General features: G+C 37.9%; 1 protein-coding gene across 1 annotated transcript in view; it reads right to left on the reverse strand.

The window, feature by feature from the left end:
• The window catches only part of LOC146489085 (uncharacterized), a 311,447-nt gene that overhangs the window by 285,433 nt on the left and 4,165 nt on the right, over positions 1-21,849 (reverse strand). The window contains exons 2-6 of the mRNA XM_085105827.1: positions 14,637-14,765; positions 13,981-14,223; positions 13,101-13,379; positions 11,817-11,973; positions 9,837-10,009 (exon numbers count right to left, since the gene is read on the reverse strand). Coding sequence (XP_084961953.1) covers positions 9,837-10,009; positions 11,817-11,973; positions 13,101-13,379; positions 13,981-14,223; positions 14,637-14,765 — 981 coding nt within the window. The remainder of the gene's footprint in view (positions 1-9,836; positions 10,010-11,816; positions 11,974-13,100; positions 13,380-13,980; positions 14,224-14,636; positions 14,766-21,849) is intronic.

The following is a 21,849-nucleotide window of genomic DNA, read 5'->3' on the forward strand; positions in this document are numbered from 1 at the left end:
ATTGTGATTCCCGTTAAATCCTATTGTTTTCAACTTGTGACGTTCTCGTTGCAGACGTGGAAGTAGCTTCTTAAACTCCCTAATTGCTGTAACTTGAACAGTTGAATTTATGTCGTTAGATAATTGCGTGCGTAGGTTTTCTGAAATGAAACGACACACTCTTGCTTCCTTTGTGAAGAGGCGCTCAATTATCAGAAAATAGCTTAAGATAATCAGTTTGTATTTTTTGTTCACGGATTAAATTATTCTCTGTGTATATTTCCTGGTTGTATGCAACGATAGCATGCAGCGGCTAACAGCACTGAAAACTGTTTTTACCTGTTATTAGTAGCTGTTAGTGCCACTATAATATAAGACGGTAACACGGGGGATGGGGCAGGGGGGAGAGGACAAGCGACCACATTAGGGCAGATGTTCGGAATCAGGCATAATATCCGTCTTCATTCAGGGGCATTTCCCTTTTTAATCTTGGAAAATTTTAGATTCCGTATCAACTTGAAAAGGAAACATATTCGATTCGTTTTCTTTTAGCGTTAGGAAAGAGACTCAGATAAAAATTCTTTAAAGAAAATGAAATGGCCGTCAAATATGTCTTGCTGTCTCTCTGACAAACAGCCGATACGAAAATATAAAATAATTTGCGAGCAAGAGTAAACTGGCAGATAGACAAAGGTGACTTCATTCGAAGGCTCAACTATTTCAAGTTGTCATAATCCATTTATTTTCCCTCCATTTGTAGGACGGACATTTAAACAAATTAAATATTAATGACCTCCTAAAATAATCACAAAGTCCCTCACTGAATGGACTTTGGTTCAATATTTTCCACTCTATTTTTTTTTTTTTTTATTGTTTTGCACATTTTCCTCGTAAAATGAAATGGTTTCACTTAATAATTCGTCAGTGTCCTTCGGCAAAATCCCGAGAGAAAAAATACAGTCTGCCACTTGTTAAAGAGATCATATTACAATCTTCTGGGGTGCACACAACAAAAGCATTGTTAAAAGCTTAAGAGATACTGCGTTAAGATCAGCGACAATGAACGATGCAGAAAGTATTCTAGTTTAAATTTTCCCTATCCGTATGCAAGAGAAGTCCATTTCCTCGAGCATAAGCTAGAAAGGACCGAAATTGGACTCAAGCGTGTGTTTATAATTTGTGTGTAGACTACTTCAGCCTCTTCGGCTGCATAACTTTGAAAAGATCGTATTACAGCTTTCTAGAGCGCGCTCAACAACACACTGTTAAAAGGCTAAATTGGAAGGCAGAACAGAGTTCAGAGTCTTGTCGCATCTCTTGTTCAGCAGACTGTTTCACAGTTTTAGACTCTGTGACTACTAAGTTTCAAGTAAAGCTTAAGGAATCTACGACATAAAATGGGAAAAGCCCGACCTCAATCATCAGGTCAAACACATTAATTTGACGCTTTCCTTGTAGGCAACTCGAATTTCGGTCGTTTATGGTCAGGTGTACGCGCACTCTATTTTACCGTTAAACTTTTTAAAATTGTATGCATCATGATATTATGTAGGAATACTTGTTATCGTAATATTATGCAACCAACACTTGGTATCGTGAGCGTTACGCTGACGATGACGGATGTACCGTGGAAAGTTGTCTGGAAAATTAAAAAGAGTCGTATTGTTTTTAAAGAAGCAGAACTGCGTTAAGGTAAAATTTTTTTTTATGCAGACCGATGGTAGTTAAAATTTTCTTGATCCGGATACAAGTTAAGTTCAGTGAGACGGGACTAAGTCGAAACAAGACCCAAATTGAGTTTGTTTCGCTCGGCTCAGTTTTAAAACGTGTCTATAACTGTTTGCTCGCTTGCATTTGAATGGCTGCACGAACAACTACTTAAGTTTATTTACAGAAAGTTTGGACGGCAGGTGATTTCAAACGGGAAGACGTCAAGCACATGTGAAGGCAAGAGGTCTTCAGAAAATAAAGGAAGCTTTTAGACGTTCGCGACACAGATGCCGCATGCGTCAGTGGGTGTGCCATGCTACAAGATGCGGCCGACCTGGATTGGCTGACCACAACAATTATCGTATAAACAGGCGCTCAAGGCAATATTGACCAAGAAATCGTAGAAAATTTCGACGGAATTTCGCCATGATTTCTCATTTATTAATTGTTTCATACAAAATTCAAATATTATACTTCCATTTCATTAATTAAATCACAGCCTATCAGACTCTCTTCTTAAACAATTTTTTTTCTCTGTTTATCATTTTATTGTTTAATCTCAATGTCTGCTAAAACCCACTGACCAATAATCTTCAAGTTTAAGGAGTACGGCTGTAACTAGAAATAAGGAGTGGAAGTAATCTGCACGAATTTGGCATAATGTCTAAGAATAGTTTATTATAGAAAATACTCTGATCTTACTGTTTGACTACCAAGCTTCTTATCTTTACCTGATTCGCCTCAGAAATGTACTTGTATTTTTCATCTTAAACAGATATAGAAAATTAAAAACAGAAAAGAAAAGAAAGCAGCTTTCCCTGACTTGATGTACATGGCGATTCTCTTCACGTATCTTGACTAAAACCCTTCCTTTAATCCAACTCTGTAGATCGATTGGTAAAATAGCGCACAGAGTGGTTAAAACAGCACAGTATCATCTATAGTTGAATGTCAAATCTATAAAATCGCGGTTTGTCATGACTTCTGAACCCTTCCTCGGAAGAGAACAAAAGGATATGAAATTCTTTTTACGATTTGCTCAACTGGAGTGACCACGAGTTGTCACCTGTCAGTTTCCTCAGAAGTCAGTAGAGCACGCGAAACAGGCGCGGGTTGCTATTTCCATGTGCGCTTGCATGCTTCGCCCTTCGCTCTTCTATACCTAATATTATTAAGACACTGCTCGGAGTGTACCTTACGAACAAGGAAATTGATCCATGATGGATTCAAAATTCGGGTTTGGAATTTGATAACGCGGAAGACACCCTTTTATAGCTTTGCAAAGTTACAATCAGATTAATGGCCGGCTACCGAGTCGACAACTCTTGTCCGAACATGATCAAAAATCCTGATGAGAAAAGAGCGACGAATAAAGGTCTCTTCTGGTGCGGCTAACAACACCCACAATCGCGAATTACCGATAAATTCTCCGAAAATCGATTATTCACAAACAAACGCATACATAAGTTAAGGATTAAAAGAGAAATTTATTGTTTTCAACACAGATTAAATTACTCACCACGATAAGCGCAGTCTAGTAAAGTTTAATACTATTTATGATCAATAATGACACAGTTCCTTCAATCAATTGCACTAACTTAACATTTGTACGCTGTTATTCAAGTGATCTTATATAAACCTACCCTTCAGTATTGTATTGCATGTAGTCTAATAAAGTTACACACTTTATAATCAATAATGTTACAGTTTCTTCAATCTATTGCATTGACTACTTAACATTTGTACGCTGTCATTCAAGTGATCTTATATAAACCTGCCCTTTCAGTATTGCATGCAGTCTAATAAAGTTAAATACTGTTTATAATCAATAATGTTACAGAAAGCTGCCCTTTCGGTATTGCATGCGGTCTAATAAAGTTAAATATTCAAGTGATCTTATACAAAGCTGCCCTTTCTTTCGCAGACCACAAAACAAACTATCAGCTACTAGTCTCTTTCTTGACACCTTAGAAAGCCAACTAATCACGTGAGAAACCTAAGCGGGGAGCAACCAACTTCTATGTGACTGGTTCACACGTTCGTGCTTTCCTTTTTTAGAATTTCGCAGTGCTCTTGAGTATCACTGAAATTAGGGCCAGTAGAAATCTGCCATACAGGATCTTCACACCAATGTGGCAGTGATTCTTTCCCGTAAGGAAACAGTGCCTTCCTGTGTATCCCGCCTGCACGATAGGGAATAAAAAAAAAATCGCTTTCCGCCATGATTATTTTATCCCGTATCCCATCCCCGAAACTGACACCAGACACATCTGATAGACTTCATCCGTGTGAAAGCTATTTTGACCCTAATATAACTCAGAGGGTCTCGGTAATGGTAATGGTAATGGTATTTATATACCGCATTTTCTATTTACATCAGTTCAAATGCGGTTTACATTACTTCAGTGTAAGGGTGAGATCGGACATCAGCATATGTCCATTAGCGACCTCATCCAACCCACCCAACCCATGAAATCATGAAATAGCACCAGGAGCAACTCTTTGCGATTAGTGTATGGGTTGTTTAACGTATCACAGGATTATAAACATTGAAGTGTTGTGAGACGGGGCCTACGGTTTATCGTCCTTACCCGAGAAGACTAGAAAGCCTAACCATTTGCAGATGTCATTACAAAGGCAGCACTTTCTCCTCAGTTATTTAAAGACCCTGAGTTTTGGTCTTGCCGGGGTTTGAACCCAGGATCTCCCGCACGGTAGTCCGATGCTCAACCAACTGAGCCAACCGGTCAGCACTTTTAAGTCGACCTGTTTAGGCATCGGACATAAGTGGCCCGTTATAAAATGGAGGTTTGTAAGTACATTTAGCTCAGTAGATCGTCAAGTTTATCGCATTCCGGAATGATATTTTTATCATTTTCACAACATAATTACCCATGCCGGCCACCTACATTATGTTGACTTGCACACAGCTTACAAAATCCTTAGTTCAGTTCAGTTACATGAAATGAAAACTTTTCTCTCAAAGTGGTTGAACTTGGTGCTTATACAGCTTTGAAAAATTACGATTGTTAACTAAGTTCCGCGGCTATAAACTAATTCATTCTTAAATTTAATTACGTTCGAAAGGAAATATTCATATATATTATTGTAAACCGTTTAGGTGCCACATATTCATAACCTAATTTCTAACATAACATCTCGGTGATGTGCAAAATTTTAAGGACATTTTGAAGTTTGAATGACCTGTGCGACAAGATCACAAGATGATATGGGTAAGTTATCAATAAATTAAAAATAAAACAGAGATTTGGCTTTGACTTACCCGGCTACAGACATTAAATCGCAGAGGGAAAATTAATGTTTTTGGTATTTTCTCCTATCCTATGGGACTGAGAGCCGCGAAAGTACAGCCAAATTAAAAAAAAGATTCGCAGCTACCAACTCAACTTTTTGGTCTTGCCGCGTAAGCTGGGGTCTTTAACATGAAATCTCACAAGGTTATTTACAATTGAAGTGGTTGTATAGAAGCCGAGTCATGTTCTCTATACTTCCATCCCTCCCTCAGGTGGGGTAAAACAGCGGACCAACGCAGCCCTTGAAATAAAGATCTGAAGTGATGACAAATACTTAAAGTGAGCTGAAGAAAGGTAAACATGTTTAGTTCTCATGCCGAGTTCACATCTTTCGCTCACGACTCACCACCCCATCCTCCCTCCCCCTACCCCCTCCCCGCACTTCCTCCTTCTCGGGTTACGCTTTGCAGTAACAACATTCCTAACAACTTTCGTAATTACTGAGAGCGAACTGTTAAAATTTATATTGGAGAAAGATTTCTACACGGTTATGTCTCTCATTAAAAGGTACCCTGCAGTAAGATCGGTTTTTATTGGGACGTGGGGAGGGGAGGGGGGAGCAAGCTCTGCGCTTATTCTTTGGTATTTTCACTATTCAAATTGGTAAAACGTAAATAGAAAACTCTCCTTTTGTTCCTTTTGTTCTTTGTTTCTCTGATTTCACTTTTTTCCCTGTCGTTATTTCTTAATTTTCAAATTTACCTTTTATTTGTTGTTGGAGAACAGCTGCTGTTACCACCATTTCGTGTGTATGCTGACCGTACATTTTCAGATTAGTTGTTAATGGTGTTTCATTAATTATATTACATTAAATTAAATATTAATTTCAGCCTGGTAAGCCGGAATTCGCGTGCAATACGTTTTCAATACAATCCAGTTGAGGAAATCATTGGCGGTAAAAAACCTCCCAATCATCAGGAGAGAAGTTTTGAGTTCCAGCCAGAATAGTGTACCTGTCTTTTACTCCGCTTGGAACAGTGTAGTAGCCGGCAAACTGTGCGTACGAATGTTGGTTTGTGCTCGCATTATCAGAAATGTAGAGGTCGTCACCAAATGTTGGCCCATGGCTTGAATGCCTGTAAATTGCGTAATTTGGGCTTACCACCATACTTTTGAAAGGTGCCAGTCCTTCTTTGTTTTGGAGTGAGAAGATGAACGCATTGCTTGTGTAGCCATACGAATAGGACCCTGAAGAAGATGGAGAGCAAAGAAAGAGACATGCATGAAGTACAAGATAACTTAAAGCTTTTCTTTTCGTTTTGAAAAGAAAGTATACGGAACAAATGTTCTAATCTTTCTCGGCCTTTTTCTCGATGCTGGAATCAGGGGCAAAGCTTAGTACGCTGACCCTACAATTAAATTATTGTATTGTATAAAGTTTGACCAGAAACAAACGAAGGAACGTTAATTATCTGCACAAAAGTTAATCGGCAATACAATCAACTTTGAAACTTTTGATAATTATGCTGGTCTTTAACGTTTCCCGTAGACTTTACAGGTCAATGGATCGAAACTTAAAAACGGGATTGTCCACATTTCAAAATACTTTTACCACTCAAATGTACGAAAATCATTTTTTAAAATTACTTCAGCTCTCTCAGTATGAAAACCTGCATAACAAATTTGTACAGAAATTATTTACCATCGGATTCCAATACAAATTCTGTATTTCTTCCCTGTTTACCCTAAATCAACCATCGCATGAAGGAGCGCATTCCTCTTAGTCCCTTGAGCTTCACACACCAAAGGAATAACCCAGTTTTGCCAAAAAAAATCTATCAGTAAGGACAATTATCAGCAAGGTTCCCTTTTTTCCCCCCAAGAATTCAAAGTTATTCTTTTTCCTTCATGTAAATTGTTTATTGTACAAGTCCCTGTCCTCTGGTGTAAACACTGTAAGCTAGGGACTTGTCCCACCAACAATTAAACACTTTAAATTCCATCTTACAACGTTGTTTTGACGACACTGTCAATTTGCAGTACCACTGAGAGATACTGGTTTTGCTAAAGAGGCGCGGCTACAGTATGTACAATTGTTCGTCTTAATTGATAGAATCCACGAAACATCAAGTCAACCTGGTCACCATTCAACAAAATCAACCCTTATGGATTTAACAATACGGCACTTTTCACTGTCCGCAAGTTTTAATCGGTCGGAGATAATATAATTGGGTTCAGATTTGCAGCTGATAAATTGTTCCTCTAAAAGCTGTAAAAGTCCTTGTAATTACCAACACCAAAACAGCCTCCACCATACCGCAGAAAGAGACATCGACGCTGGCAATGAAAATATGGTCGGTGTCATTGGATATACTATGATTCCATTGTGACAAGGTTGTAAACAGGGCTAATAAAACTACGAATGATTGTGGTCAATAAGGTTGTACAATTTGAAGAACCTCCTGGATTGAAGGTTGTATTAAAGAGGAGAGGCGGGGGGGCGGGGAGGGGGGGAGGGTTCTGAAAGCTACACATATGTGTTTGTAGTATTGTCACTCATATAAACAACAGAGGAATTTTAAATTAAATTATTTATTTAATTTATTTAATTTAAATTACCATTCCAGGGAATGTCCGTGTACCCTCCGAACACGTACGGACCCTTTCGGATGATTGTAACGGTGTGTCGTTTTCCATCGCACCTGATGTGAAAGGTACTGACTGCCCAACCGTGTATGGAGGCGCGGTAACACAAAAGCCACTTTGGGTCATTTCCAACAGCAGGCGCAAGGAATGCAGCTAATATGGTTGAGGCAATCGACAAATCTGAAGGAGAAAAAAAGGTTTACCTTCAGTATTAGCATTTAAGATATCTTCGAGGTTTGCTTCCATTGGTGAGTTTTCTTTTCAATCTTTCTCTACTCAAAACCAAAGTTAGATGTTTCACAAATTTTAAAGCATATCAATACTCAGTTGATAGCGAACATTGAAAATAGGAAGGTTATTCGTTGTTTTTTGCTGATATCTTCAATCTTATCTTCTAAGCACACGAGGAGATTCTTATTTTTCCTCCAAATCACTGCAGTTTTTGAGGCGATAACTTAACCTTTTTTAAATGCTTAGAAGAACTATCAGTTACTGTAAGTCAGTATCGGCTGGGTACTGTTAAAGCAGGGAAAGGGTGGGGAGGGGTAGGTACGGCGACGATTTTCCGGGTCAGATTTGTGGATCCTTCATGTTTGACAAGCACTCAGAAAGTTGCAGATCCCATAATTAAGAATGAACAAATCAGTCGTGAGGCCCTTTTCTGTAGTTCCTGGGAGCTAAATAAAATATGTTGATTATTTACGGATAGTACTTGTCGATGCAGATTCAAAACTAGCCTGCAAACGGGTTTCCGTATAAACAAATTTCGCGCAAGAAAATATTCGGCGTGCATAGCCCTGAAGATGGAATCCAAAGAAAAGATGGGACAGGGCATCGCACTGACAGTCATCGTTGGTTCACTCCCCTCACTGATATTTAATGCATTATGTTCCCCTACAACTGGAAGATCCAAACAAGTTTATTAAATCATTTCACCTCAATCTAAAAATACGACATTTTGGAAATTCAGTCTCATTTTCAGCATAATCGCTATTCTGTAGCGAGCATGGAGTAGACAATGTCCCCAAACCAGTTCAATCGTCGATATAAGAATGAAGTCAAACCACCCACACAGAAAGTCTGACAAGGAAAGCTGGAGTTAACCGACACAAAAATGCAATAATTTCCTAAATTATTTCACAGCGATCACCACCAAATTCGCGCGTACAATTGCAAGTGAAGTGGCCATATTTTGCCTGGGTTTCTTTCCTGATGTTCAAGCTTGGGTTTCTTTAGCATGAAATAAAGAACGTCAGGCCGCCAAAAGATTTTGATTCGCATTTTTACAAAAAGGTGCAAAATACTGCACAATTTTGATCATAAAGACAGCGCACGTGTTTAAGGGGAAGAGGAAAACGAACGCGAAAAAATTACCTTTCATTTTTTATACAAAATCTTAAATTACAATCTCATGTCAATTAAAGTGTTAAATCCATTTAGTATTAAAGGGCCCTAGTCAGAAACACCTCTGTTTTTGTTTATATGAGAGAGTTTGGCTATTATTTTTTATTCAGAGCATGTCGAAAAGAACGAAATCACTGTGAAACAACTCAAGATAATGAAACATACTTTCAGGAACATAACTTAGAGTTAAGCAATAAGATTTCGCCTTACCATGCGATATCAGTAATTTCGATGGCATCGAAAATGGCGGAGGCTGACTAGGGTCGTTAAAGGATATTATTAAAAAAATAATCTCTTAGGTTAGGAACAATCGAGTACCACCTTGAGAGACAATAAACATAAAAAATTTCACAGTTCAACCACAGGCAGCCCAAGTTCGAGTTACTGGAGAGTGTGTGATAACTAATAAGTAGTGGGACGATCACCTTTGAGTGCAAGCGGTATTGGGTTACAGGCAGCCGTTGAGAATTTAAACGCGTTATGAGAATTTGTATGGGAAATAAAATACCGTCGATTTTGACGTTTAAAAACACGCAAAATTTAACGTTCATTCAATAAAATGAATAAAACTGACACACCTCTGGTGTATTCTTGTGTGCTTTGTAGGCTATTTTACGGTTTCCGGCGGGCATTCTTTGAAATCACTGTTATTCCCTTCATAAGATGGAGGTATTTTATTTTCCATACAAATTCTTAAAACATGTTTAAATTCTCAACGGCTGCCTGTAACCCAATACCGCTTGCACTCAAAGGTCATCGACCCACAATTAATTATGACACGCTCTCTAGTGACGCGAACTTGGGCTGCTTGTGGTTCAACAGATACATCTGCCCTGTACTTACCGGAAGTAACATAAGAGAAAGATAGGTCGTATCCACTAGATTGAACACTTCCGTCTGAATAAAAATATATCATGGAATAGTTCCCAGTTACACGAACGGTTTGTCCAGTTCGCACACCGCAGTACGTACCAATGGTCTGGTATCTGTCATTAACGATCCTCAAATAGTCGAATCTATGGAAATGAGTACATATTTGTGATGATTTAGCTTTCCCTAGACCTGCACTAAATGATCTTAGATATTTCAGGGGATTTTGACCTGAGATTTTTGCAGAATTTCGAGGCGTTATGTTCTAAATTTTGTCATTTGTAGGGTGCCCTTTTACCAATTGCAGATTTGGAGGAGAGAGGCAATTAATGCAACAAACATCATTGTCGATCTAAAGACAAGAAAAGGAACCTTTTTGGTAGAAAAAAAGGAAATCAATTACCAACTTGACAAAGGAAAATGTGGCGGGAATAACACCTGACCGACAAGGCTCTTCACTAACGCTGATACCTGAAAGGAATTTAGTTGGATGCGTGAACCTTTAAGTCATTTCAGTTCATGGTAAAATTTTTCAAGCCTTCATAATCCATGATATAATGAAAATTGTTAAAAAAGTTAACCATTCGATATGATTGTCATATTGAACTGTTTCACGAGGAAACATTTAAATTGTTTGTTGCTGTTGCAATAAAAAAAAAGAGATCAAAGACTCGATGACTCGCGAAATCATAGTAGTTTGATAGGTAAGGTATTGTGAAAACTCGCACGGGTGTGAGTTCCATACCGGCATGATATTGTGATTTCATATCCTGTTTATATTAAGAGACGAGATTCCATTCCTTGCTTACATAAGGGACACATCATGCCGCCGACGAATGTTTAAGTAAACAAATTTGTAATTGTGGCGACATTTAACAAATCGACGGCAGTTTTCTATGGTCTATACTCTTTTATTAAAAACTGCATCATTGCATAATGCAATTCGAGGGATTTGATTGGCTTAGCGGCCATGGTATATGAGCAATTATACCATGGCCGAGAAATGGCGACCATTAAATTGCCTTCTGGTCGTTCTTGCACAGCGAAATCAGTAAGATCTAGCAATATTTCTCGGTTGTTTTTAATAAAACAATTATTCCACTTGCGCTTGTTGGATATGAGATGATTATAGCCAACTCGGCCCTACGCGCCTCGTTGGCTATCTATCTGATCTCATATCCAACGCGCGCTCATGGAATAATTGTTAAATAGACCATAAAATGACGTCATAAAATGATCAAAACTCAGGTGGAGCCGCAAGCCGCAGGCGAGTGGTTCCATCTCCAAGTTTTAAACATTTTATGGCGTCATTTTATGGTCTGTAAGAGTATAGACCACAGAAAGCTGCCGTCAATTTGTTTTTTAAAATAACATGGACAAAGTACAAGTGGAATTGGCTTACTTTTTCATTGAGAAAACGCACGCGTTACATCTGACGTCATTGTTAGTGTCTGTACTCTTAGATAGACAATAGCTACGAGCCAATCAATGTGCCGAAATTTTGACAATTATTGTAAAAATTGGATCGGTTGTAAAAAACTACGTATGGCGCGAGTAACCCTTTCCAGACTTCTGGAAGAGTGATTTCTCGCTGGGATGAAAATTTGTACGGCCTTGACACGACATCGGAATGAGTTTTCGTACCAGAATGGAAATCTCGCTCCGGTACAGTAACCGGGATGAACTCGTAAAGGTGTGACCCGCTGCGCACCGTTCTCATGTAAACACCCCCTAATTTTATTTTAACCCTACTCTCCATTTAGTAGTGTTCGCCAACTGAATAGATTGTAAGTAGACATTTAGTTTCTAAAATAGGTGTATAGGAGGTTTTTTTTATAACTCACTCGGGTTTTTATATTTTTGTAATATTTTTGAAACGTGGAAATACATAAAACCTGAAACCTCCAAAAAGTTAGCTTGGTCCATCAACAAACTAGCATGTTTTGCTCTTACCTACAAGATAAACTGCTCTCCAAATGGAAATACCGAAAGTAAATGTTCAGCTGCTTGCCATAAGGAATAGAAACCCGATAACTACAGTCCATATTACTGGGATAATGGCGTGGATATCCAGGACTTCTCAGGCTGTTGTTTACAACTGAACCACAACCTAAAAAAAAGAGAAAAAAATTATGTGACGATTTTTCTATCGTGAAAAATAGACAATTGAATTGGGAATGCTTTCACCGAGTTAACGAGGACTTTAGTAGTGTTAGCAGTTTTACTTGATTAGTTCCGTCTCACAAATCAATATATCAACTTGAACCTCACTCATATACATTATACGAATTATCTTGCACGATGGCTTTCTAGCACACAATTAGCTCCAATTTTTTTTAAGAATTCAAGGATCTGGAGAAGTTTAACATCAACTCTCTCATAATAGCGTCTTTTATCGACTCCTAGCTACCATTACCAACTACTTCTTAGCAGTTTTAAACATCTTTCCAAACTAAGCAACAAATCAATAGCTGCATATGGATAATCGCTTCCAATTATAGGTCTCTACCCTACCGAATTAACATAAAGCGGTTAGCGGGTTTCGACCAGGGATCAAAGACTAGGAATTCGCTACCTTATGACCTTATGAATTAGGCTAATTTTACCATTTTAGAGCGATCCCTCAAACAATACTTCATTGTTCAACGAGCTGAACACTAGTTAAAGTAAATATTCAACTCCTTGTCGTAAGGAATAGAAACCCGGTAAACACAGTACATAGAGTTTGGGTAATTACTCGGATATCTAGGACTTCTCAATATGTTTTTTACCACAGAACCACAACCTGTTAAAAGCACAAGGCACGTTTTACCACTTCTCATGATGCCCATCAGCGAAGGACCATATAATAAAGAGTGTTTGACGCATAACAATAAATATCCAATCACGTGATCTAGGCAGCACCTGTAGTAGCGTGTCTTGGTATCATAATATCTTTCTTTGCATTAAAAGGCGACAAGCAATTTCAGCGTGTAAAGATGCTTACAACAGGTGCTTTAAATCAATTTTTTCCACCCGTGCTGAAAACAAAATGGGGTTAAAATGTGGGCCTATCCTGTGTTCGACATGATTGTTGACCATTATTTAGTTGTTATAACTGCAACGATCTTTAGTGATCAGCCAATCGGCATTTACGTTTCCATTTATACTACGCTAGCCACACAGAGGATATCTATATTTTGAATAAACTATATAGAGGAACAACCTCACATGGAAATAAAGACGTATTTTACTCACCTTTCACTGTTAAAGTGAGCGTTGCTGTCGGTCCATCTCCATAATCATTAAACGGGATACATCTGTAGCTGACCTGATCTACTCTTTCACCAACTGACGTTGTATACGTTTTAGCATTACCGCCAGTTGCAGTGTTAAATAAACTCTCCTGCTCTTTGTAGAATCGATACTTTGCAGGCGGGTTGGCCTGTGCACTGCACGTGATGTTGAAGGATATATTTACAGCAACAAAGTGGGAACTTAATTCAGCTGACAGACTTGTGTTGATTGGACGATAACCTAAAATTAATGAACGTCTTAATGGTTAATGCTGTTTGGTAAGTTTCGTGAATTCATTCATGCCTGAATCTGTTTGTTGATCGTTAAAAAAAAAATAATAAGAAAACAAATTGAACTTGTGAACCATTTGTGCATTATGCTCAAGTTCTTTTATTCAATTTATGCTTTGATACACGTAATTCAAATTAATCGGGCGTTTGTCTTGCGATTGTGTAGCATAGGTAATGATCGCGACCGTTTTCCATCGATATATGTTAGTCTTCATCAGGCGATGCTGTCAACCGGCTGTGTATCAATTCAAGTAGCACCATAGCTGATGACGATGGCGCATTTTGATTTCATTTCATTGTATCTAAAAGCGTAAACTGAAACTAAATAGTTTGGGTCTCGAAATTTGCTTTGTTGGTATTGATATACGGTGTTGTGTTGGACCCGGCTCAAAATTATTTTTCGTCTTAAAAGTGGTCTTTACAAAGAATTTCAGACGAATTTTTATCAATGATTGAAAACATGAATATTTAAACGTTTAGTCTTGTGGAGCCTTTTTCTATTTTCGTTTTAAAAACCATTTTTGGCCATTTTTAATAATATTAGAACTCACTTTGTACAAACACGTTGACGCTTCTATTAGCAGCATTTCCAACACCATTATCAGCAGTACATTTGTAGACTCCTTCATCCTGTTTTCCACTGATGGCCAAAGGGAACGTGACAACACTGTTATCAGAAAGTCGCGTCCAGGTGATGTTTGGTGTTGGATTACCATATGCTATACAGCTGAGTGTCAAAATATCCCCCTCATTCTTTGTTTGGTTACTAGAGATGTCTGTAATCTCTGGTGGATCTATAGCGAAATTACCAATGAGAGAACGTAAAATAAATAGAGGATATTACATGGCCGCGCGGAGATACGAAATTTCTCTTCGAGTGTTGAAAAATATTTCACGAGTGAGCGCAGCGAACGAGTGAAATATTTTTCAACACGAGAAGAGAAATTTCGTATCTCCAAGTGGCCATGTAATATTCTATTTATTATATAAACACCAATGAAATACCAAACCATTCCATTTTCGCAGCGAAATTCGCGATTTATTATGTAACCATAGTAACGTTGTTATTTTCACGTGTGAAAATAACGTGTTATCTTCACGTGTGAAGATATCACGTTTTCGCGCGAAAACTCACTTGGTATTTCACTGGTGTTTATATAATAAAGAACATTATTAATGCCCGTTGTGCATTCAGTTCTCTACCTACCTCTGCAATCGGTCCGTTCAATCTCTGCGGCTATTCTATCCAGCAAATTCTTAACGCGGTCTTGTTCTTTCCTGCCCTCTTCGTTTTGCTTCTTGATCTCATCAAGGACTTTCTTTTCCTCTGGGGAAGCTGAAAGCAAATTGTTTAGTAACCAACTGTAAATAAAATATCCATCACCAGCAGGATTAGTATGTCAGTCACCATAAAACGGTGATGACTGAAAATTAAACATAAAAGTACGTTTGTTGAACTGTTTAAAATCAGAATGAGGGCCCCACTGAAAAACCCTTTTGTAATACGGGCTCCCTGGATTATTATTATTATTATTATTATTATTATTATTATTATTATTATTATTATTATTATTATAATTATTATTGATCGCCACAACTTTTCCCTTTGTGATCGGAGTCCACTTTGTAAAGTGAGTTTTCATGAAATAATACCCCACGCAGGTTCGAAAAGCAGAAATTGAATACATATTTACAGCCTAGGGAATTTTTATTATCTCTCGTGATGAAAATTCGTGCACTTTGCGTCATTTCGGGGAGATATCGTGGCGCTGGTTGGACCAAAGACCCCTTAGCAGCACGGCCTGTAGAGGCGACGTTTCAAAATCTTTAATTACGGCCGTGCTGTTGCTTCAACCTGACTCGGGGAGCACGAGCTCAAATCCGGTAGCTTCTGGCATGGTGATCGTCCAGTGATTTGGTTTTTAGCAAACCACACGCGTGTGCTGTGCTGAAGGCTTGTTTGAGGTTGCGGGTATTATCAGCGAATTGCAAATAATTCGCGATGAATATGTAGAAAACGTTTTTCCCCAAGACTGAAAGTTCCTCATTTTGGTAAAGTTTTTGAAACAGTTCGTGCCTTCTGCATGTGCGTCAGTTTTTTTAAGATAATTGCGGACAGCTAAACTTTTACTGATTGTTTGTAGCTGCGGCAAAGTAATCCTATGTTCGTCTTATTCCGTCGCGGACGAAGAGGTCTTCAACTTCTTACAAAGAAGACATTCGCTGTACAGACTGATACATGACATGGAAAGATGACCCTAACGATTCTTCAGGTGAAAGGCGTATGTGTGAACGACCCTAAAGTTTGTTTTGGCCAGTAACGCTTGGTTTTCACTAGCGGCACAAGCACAGACTGAAGCATAAGCGCAAGCATAAGAATGCTTATATCACCGTGAAAAGGGCCTCGACGCAAGCATAAGCACAAGCTTTCCTTGTGCTTATGCTTATGTGCTTGCTTCGCGTTCGTTGTCCCCTCTACTAACTATGGTTTTCACTTGACATAAAGCTCTTATGCTTGTGATTGGGCTTGCGCCTATACTTGCTTCGCTAGTGAAAACCAGGCTTAAAGGCTTTTGAACTTTATCTTCCAAAGCTGAATCCCGGAGTATTTTGCTCGTGGCAGAGGCCTAAGGCGAAGAGAAAATTTTAAAGAAACTGATAAAATCTGGTATTGTAATGCCTCTCTTGGAAAAAGTACATTAGGCACATTAATGATTACAGTTTCTTACGAATTACAACTCTCACAGCAATAAAAAGGAAAGATGGATGTACCAAAATACGTATAAACCAAATTAAAGAGAGCCTTCCCACAGCAATACGACGTCTTGAGTTAGCCACACATTCGACGCATCTGTGGTTAAGGCAAGACGTCTACTTAGCTTGTTCCAATTTATGTAGATCCCCAATGGGTAGCTAAGTGAACACAACGCATGTGTGACGGTCGACGACGTTTTGTGGTGCAAATAAGTAAACGGTAACAGAGCATTTAGCAAAGACCATTCTTTGAAATCAGTTATGGATGATGGATGACAAAAAATTAGGGAAAAATGATCCCAAACAAAAGATTATGAATGTTGCAAACGGTTGTTGATGAAAAATAAAGTTTTGGGTAAACGTTATTCGTGCATGTCAGCTGCACTATACAGAAAATTATCGGAAAAACAGGAACACAACAACTTTTTTGCAAGCAGGTATTTTTTGCACAAATTGGTATGAAATTTAAAACAATTTTCGGCAAACGCCATTCGTGCATATGATTATTAAATCAGCGGTTGACAATTCGAGGGAAAGAAAAGGGACATATTGGTTGGTATATGGTTTGATAAACTCTCAAGAAAATTTAATTCGAAACATGCCCCCAAATCGAATAAAACAAAACAAAACAAAAATAGCTTCCAAATAGACTAAACTACAACTGTATGTTGCTACACGTATGTAAATAGCTTTAACAAAACTGTACTCTGCCTTCAATTGGTGATAATTAACTATGCTTCTTCGGAGAAAACCTGTCGAATAGATGCCTCAAGATGCAGATTGCTAATTTCACTCGGCTGGCAAATTAATGACACTGCCTTGATCTAAAACTATTAATTTGAGAGAAAAGCATTAAGAATAAGACACAATTAGTATGTAGCAGCCGTGTAATGTGGACTAATTTAGAAAACTTGGCGTTTAGAAAATAAAATCAATAAATTGCATTTTGCTATGTTTTTATTCATCCCATTCCCTTGCTTATTCCTTCATCCTCGATCAAGAGAAGATCAACAGGTTTTAGAAATCATCGAGGAAGCATCAACACATTCAGTATAGGGAAATCCTCCACTTAGAAACCTTAATTGAGGGTCTGTTATAGTGTGGCGGTTTGGCGGTTTAAGCCAATTTTGAGTGCCGGTTTCCGGTTTCATTCACATCTATCTGGCGGTTTACGGTAAAGAAATTATTGTGCGGTTGCGGGAAATCATAAATTTAGCTCGCGGTTTTCGGTTTTTGCGTGTTTTTGTGGCGGTTATTCATGAATTTCGTCATAACATTATCAAGTTGCTGTGGATCCACAAGGCGTAGCCGAGAAAAATGCGAGAAACTTAAATTTTATAAAATCTGACGCGACCAAAGTAAAAAAACTTCTCTCGCTCTCTTAATGGTTAATGAAAAAAGGGAGACTTTCTATTGGCTGAAAAGTGACAGCTTGACGTTTGGTTTTTTTAAATTACCCTTTCTTTTTCGTTGCGTCGACATCGCACAAATTATAAATTTATGTATCTGTCCACATATTGACAATGAAAATGAGCCAATGAGCGCGCGACAATTTCTGCAGCCATTGCAAAATAAACATTCGATCATGGCTAGAGCGAGTTGGGTTAAGGTTAGGGAAACACCAAGAATCGCGGGAAAACAACTAACTATTACCATTCAGCGTATATATTGTATCCTTCAAAGGCATTCTTATTGCCACGAACGACACGCCGCCCTCTTGTCTCGTAGCTCAGTCGATAGAGCAGTGGTCGATATAGTCCGGAGGTCGTGGGCTAGATTCGCACTGAGGTCTAAAAAATTTTTTTCTTTACCTCCTGCAGTTTTCCATTTCTTTCCTAGGGCTGACGCTCAGTCGAAAATCCATGGGTTCATCTCAACATTTTAACTTTCTCTGATTCATCATAAAATGGTAGAATAAACAGACCAAAAAGAACTAGAGTACTAAAGTGAATGGTTTCCATTTATTTAAATACTTCCCTTTAAGGTGGCCGAATACAGTTTTTTAGTGTACAGGTGTTAGAAGACGTTATTTGGAAACTATGTACTTCTGGACGCCCAAAATTGGTATGGTGTAAGACTAACTAAGAGGAAATGTATTTTCGTACGTCTTGTTGAGCTAAGTACCGTTTCCATGGCAACGCAGCAAACTATTAAACGTCCATAAATAGTAGGTTTCCTTTATTTTTAGAAAATGTACTCATTAGATTTTTTACATTTTTTCTATCCAGAAAAAATCACAAAACACTGACACAGTTGCACTACTTTCATGTATTTTTAACAGAAAGATCTCCTGTAATATAAATATTGATTTTGCATTGTTTGCGCTGGTTGGCAACTTTCGTCGTTTCTAGCAATAATTTCGGAAAGAGAGCGTTTAATATTTCCCTGTTGGGCCCCTTGTGTCTCCGACATTTTCAGATCGATGCATTAAACGATTTTGCTTCGATAGTTTTACCATAAGTTTTTAAATTTTCGACAACCTTCAAGTTTTCAGCAAACGAAATCGAAATTGCCACAACTTGTAGGTGACATTTCTGCGCGCCGTACAGAGCAAAACGACTGGAAAGACTTGTAGAAATGCACCTGTCTAAGCCTAATTTGTTTTTGTTGAGTTGTACACGAAATATATTTCTCCGCTTTTAAATTCAGCAACTGGATAACTGTCATACTTTCTATGGTAAAGTGACAAAATCATCTGTTGTTTTCCCTCTGTTTTAAGGCAGTGAACGCTTCTTTACAACACATAGGAAAGCCCAAAAATTTTTTTCCTTGTTGGTGAGCCGGTACGATGTGAGACAGAAAGAGACGTAAAGAGTTAATAAATTGTCATAAGAATCGTATGAGATAAGTAATTGGAATTTTCGGTATTAAAATTCATATCCAGACTTAATCATAAACGAAAGCTCGAATTTTGCACTCCATCTATATTTCAATTCCCCCTGGAAAACCCATCTGTCTTATTGCGTATTTAGGTTAAATATCTCCATGCAGGGACCCGTTAGTTTTCAAACCCCTATAGCTTATCGAACCCAGTAAGAGTTTATGTCAGCTAAATCGATATAGATGCTACAAGAAGAATTAACCTTACATAATCAATAAAGATCAAGAAAGTTTTAGAGAATGGTAGGTTTTGATGACTGGCTTTCGGGAAGTGGGATTCTGAAGATCTTATGACACATTTTTGGTAAAAACAAAACAAAACAAAACAAAACAAAAACGTCCATCAAAAGTTATTCCCTTACCATTCTGGGCTTCTGTATTATACTGCAGCCAAGTTCCCCAAAGAAAACATAAGAGAAGGAAATCAAGAATGGAGAAGAAACAACCTGCCATACTTAAATGGAGACAATTTGATGCCGAATAATAACCCACTGTATGTAGTGTTGGATAATGCGAGACCAAGAAGGACTGATTGATCAGTGACAGATGGGTTAAAACTCAACATAAAGACAGACATATCATCCATGAATTCAAAATTATGACCATGGATCCTTCGTATTGGCTGTAGAAAGACGCCGACAAATAATACAGGCTCTTATTTCAATTTACTCTTTAAGACTTCCTCTGTAGGATTTCGACAATACATTTTTAGAAAGCAGAGCGAAAGAAGAAAAAAAAAAAGGAAAAAGTATGCTGAAGGGATATATTTTCCTTCACACCGAAAAGCAGCAATGTTATTGAAATCCAAGTAACATAACGAAGGGTGGTAAAAATTTCATAAAAAATAGAAAAACAATTGTATGCAATGTTTTTTAACGGTGCAGTGTATTTAGCAATGACGCGGGAGACAATGTGCGCTAGCAGCTGATGGTTGTGGGTTCAAATAAATAAATTTAAAATATTCGTACAAATATTAAAAACAGTTTCTGATAACGGAGAAAAGTAAACAGCGACAAACTAACTGGATTGGTAGACTGTGCAATTAGTCTTCTCCTTCTTCTTCTTCATTTGCCATAAAACAAAAGTAAGAATAAAATTGAAATAGAGCATTTGACAAACGCCATTCTTTGGAATCTTAGTCCGTTATGGTCACGAGAAATTGGAATGTTTTGAACGTTTCTGGTAAACATTATTCGTGCAAGGATACTATACTGCCTTCAGAGGAGGTGGAGAATACACACAATTCAACTGGAATATTAGCATATAAAATTATCTGAAAATTATCTGACACTTTCAGATCGATGCTTTAAACGATTTTGCTTCGATAGTTTTACCATAAGTTTTTAAATTTTCGACAACCTTCAAGTTTTCAGTAAACGAAATCGAAATTGCCACAACTTGTAGGTGACATTTCTGCGCGCCGTACAGAGCAAAACGACTGGAAAGACTTGTAGAAATGCACTTGTTTAAGCCTAATTTGTTTTTGGTGAGTTGTACTAACACGAAATATACTTCTCCGCTTTTTAATTCAGCAACTGGATAAATGCCATACTTTCTATGGTAAAGTGACAAACTCATCTGTTGTTTTCCCTCTGTTTTAAGGCAGTGAACGCTTCTTTACAACACACAGGAAAGCCCAAACATTTTTTTCCTTGTTGGTGAGCCGGTACGATGTGAGACAGAAAGAGACGTAAAGAGTTAATAAATTGTCATAAGAAGCGTATGAGATAAGTAATTGGAATTTTCGGTGGTAAAATTCATATCCAGACTTAATCATAAACGAAAGCTCGAATTTTGCACTCCATCTATATTTCAATTCCCCCTGGAAAACCCATCTGTCTTATTGCGTATTTAGGTTAAATATCTCCATGCAGGGACCCGTTAGTTTTCAAGCCCCTATAGCTTATCGAACCCAGTAAGAGTTTATGTTAGCTAAATCGATATAGATGCTACAAGAAGAATTAACCTTACATAATCAATAAAGATCAAGAAAGTTTTAGAGAATGGTAGGTTTTGATGACTGGCTTTCGGGAAGTGGGATTCTGTAGATCTTATGACACATTTTTGGTAAAAACAAAACAAAACAAAACAAAACAAAGCAAAACAAAAACGTCCATCAAAAGTTATTCCCTTACCATTCTGGGCTTCTGTATTATACTGCAACCAAGTTCCCCAAAGAAAACATAAGAGAAGGCAATCAAGAATGGAGAAGAAACAACCTGCCATACTTAAATGGAGACAACTTGATGCCGAATAATGACTCACTGTATATAGTGTTGGATAATGCGAGACCAAGAAGGACTGATTGATCAGTGACAGATGGGTTAAAACTCAACATAAAGACAGATATGTCATCCACGAATTCAAAATTATGACCATGGATCCTTCGTATTGGCTGTAGAAAGACGCCGACAAATAATACAGGCTAATATTTCAATTTACTCTTTAAGATTTCCTCTGTAGGATTTCGACAATACATTTTTAGAAAGCAGAGCGAAAGAAGAAAAAAAAAAAAGGAAAAAGTATGCTGAAGGGATATATTTTCCTTCACACCAAAAAGCAGCAATGTAATTGAAATCCAAGTAACATAACGAAGGGTGGTAAAAATTTCATGAAAAATAGAAAAACAATTGTATGCAATGTTTTTCACGTAGTCAATTAACGGTGCAGTGTATTTAGCAATGACGCGGGAGACAATGTATGCTAGCAGCTGATGGTTGTGGGTTCAAATAAGTAACTTTAAAATATTCGTACAAATATGAAAAACAGTTTCTGATAACGGAGAA

The sequence above is a fragment of the Pavona decussata genome, unplaced genomic scaffold, assembly GCF_977016875.1.
Source record: "Pavona decussata unplaced genomic scaffold, jaPavDecu1.1 SCAFFOLD_6, whole genome shotgun sequence".
NCBI lineage: Eukaryota > Metazoa > Cnidaria > Anthozoa > Scleractinia > Agariciidae > Pavona > Pavona decussata.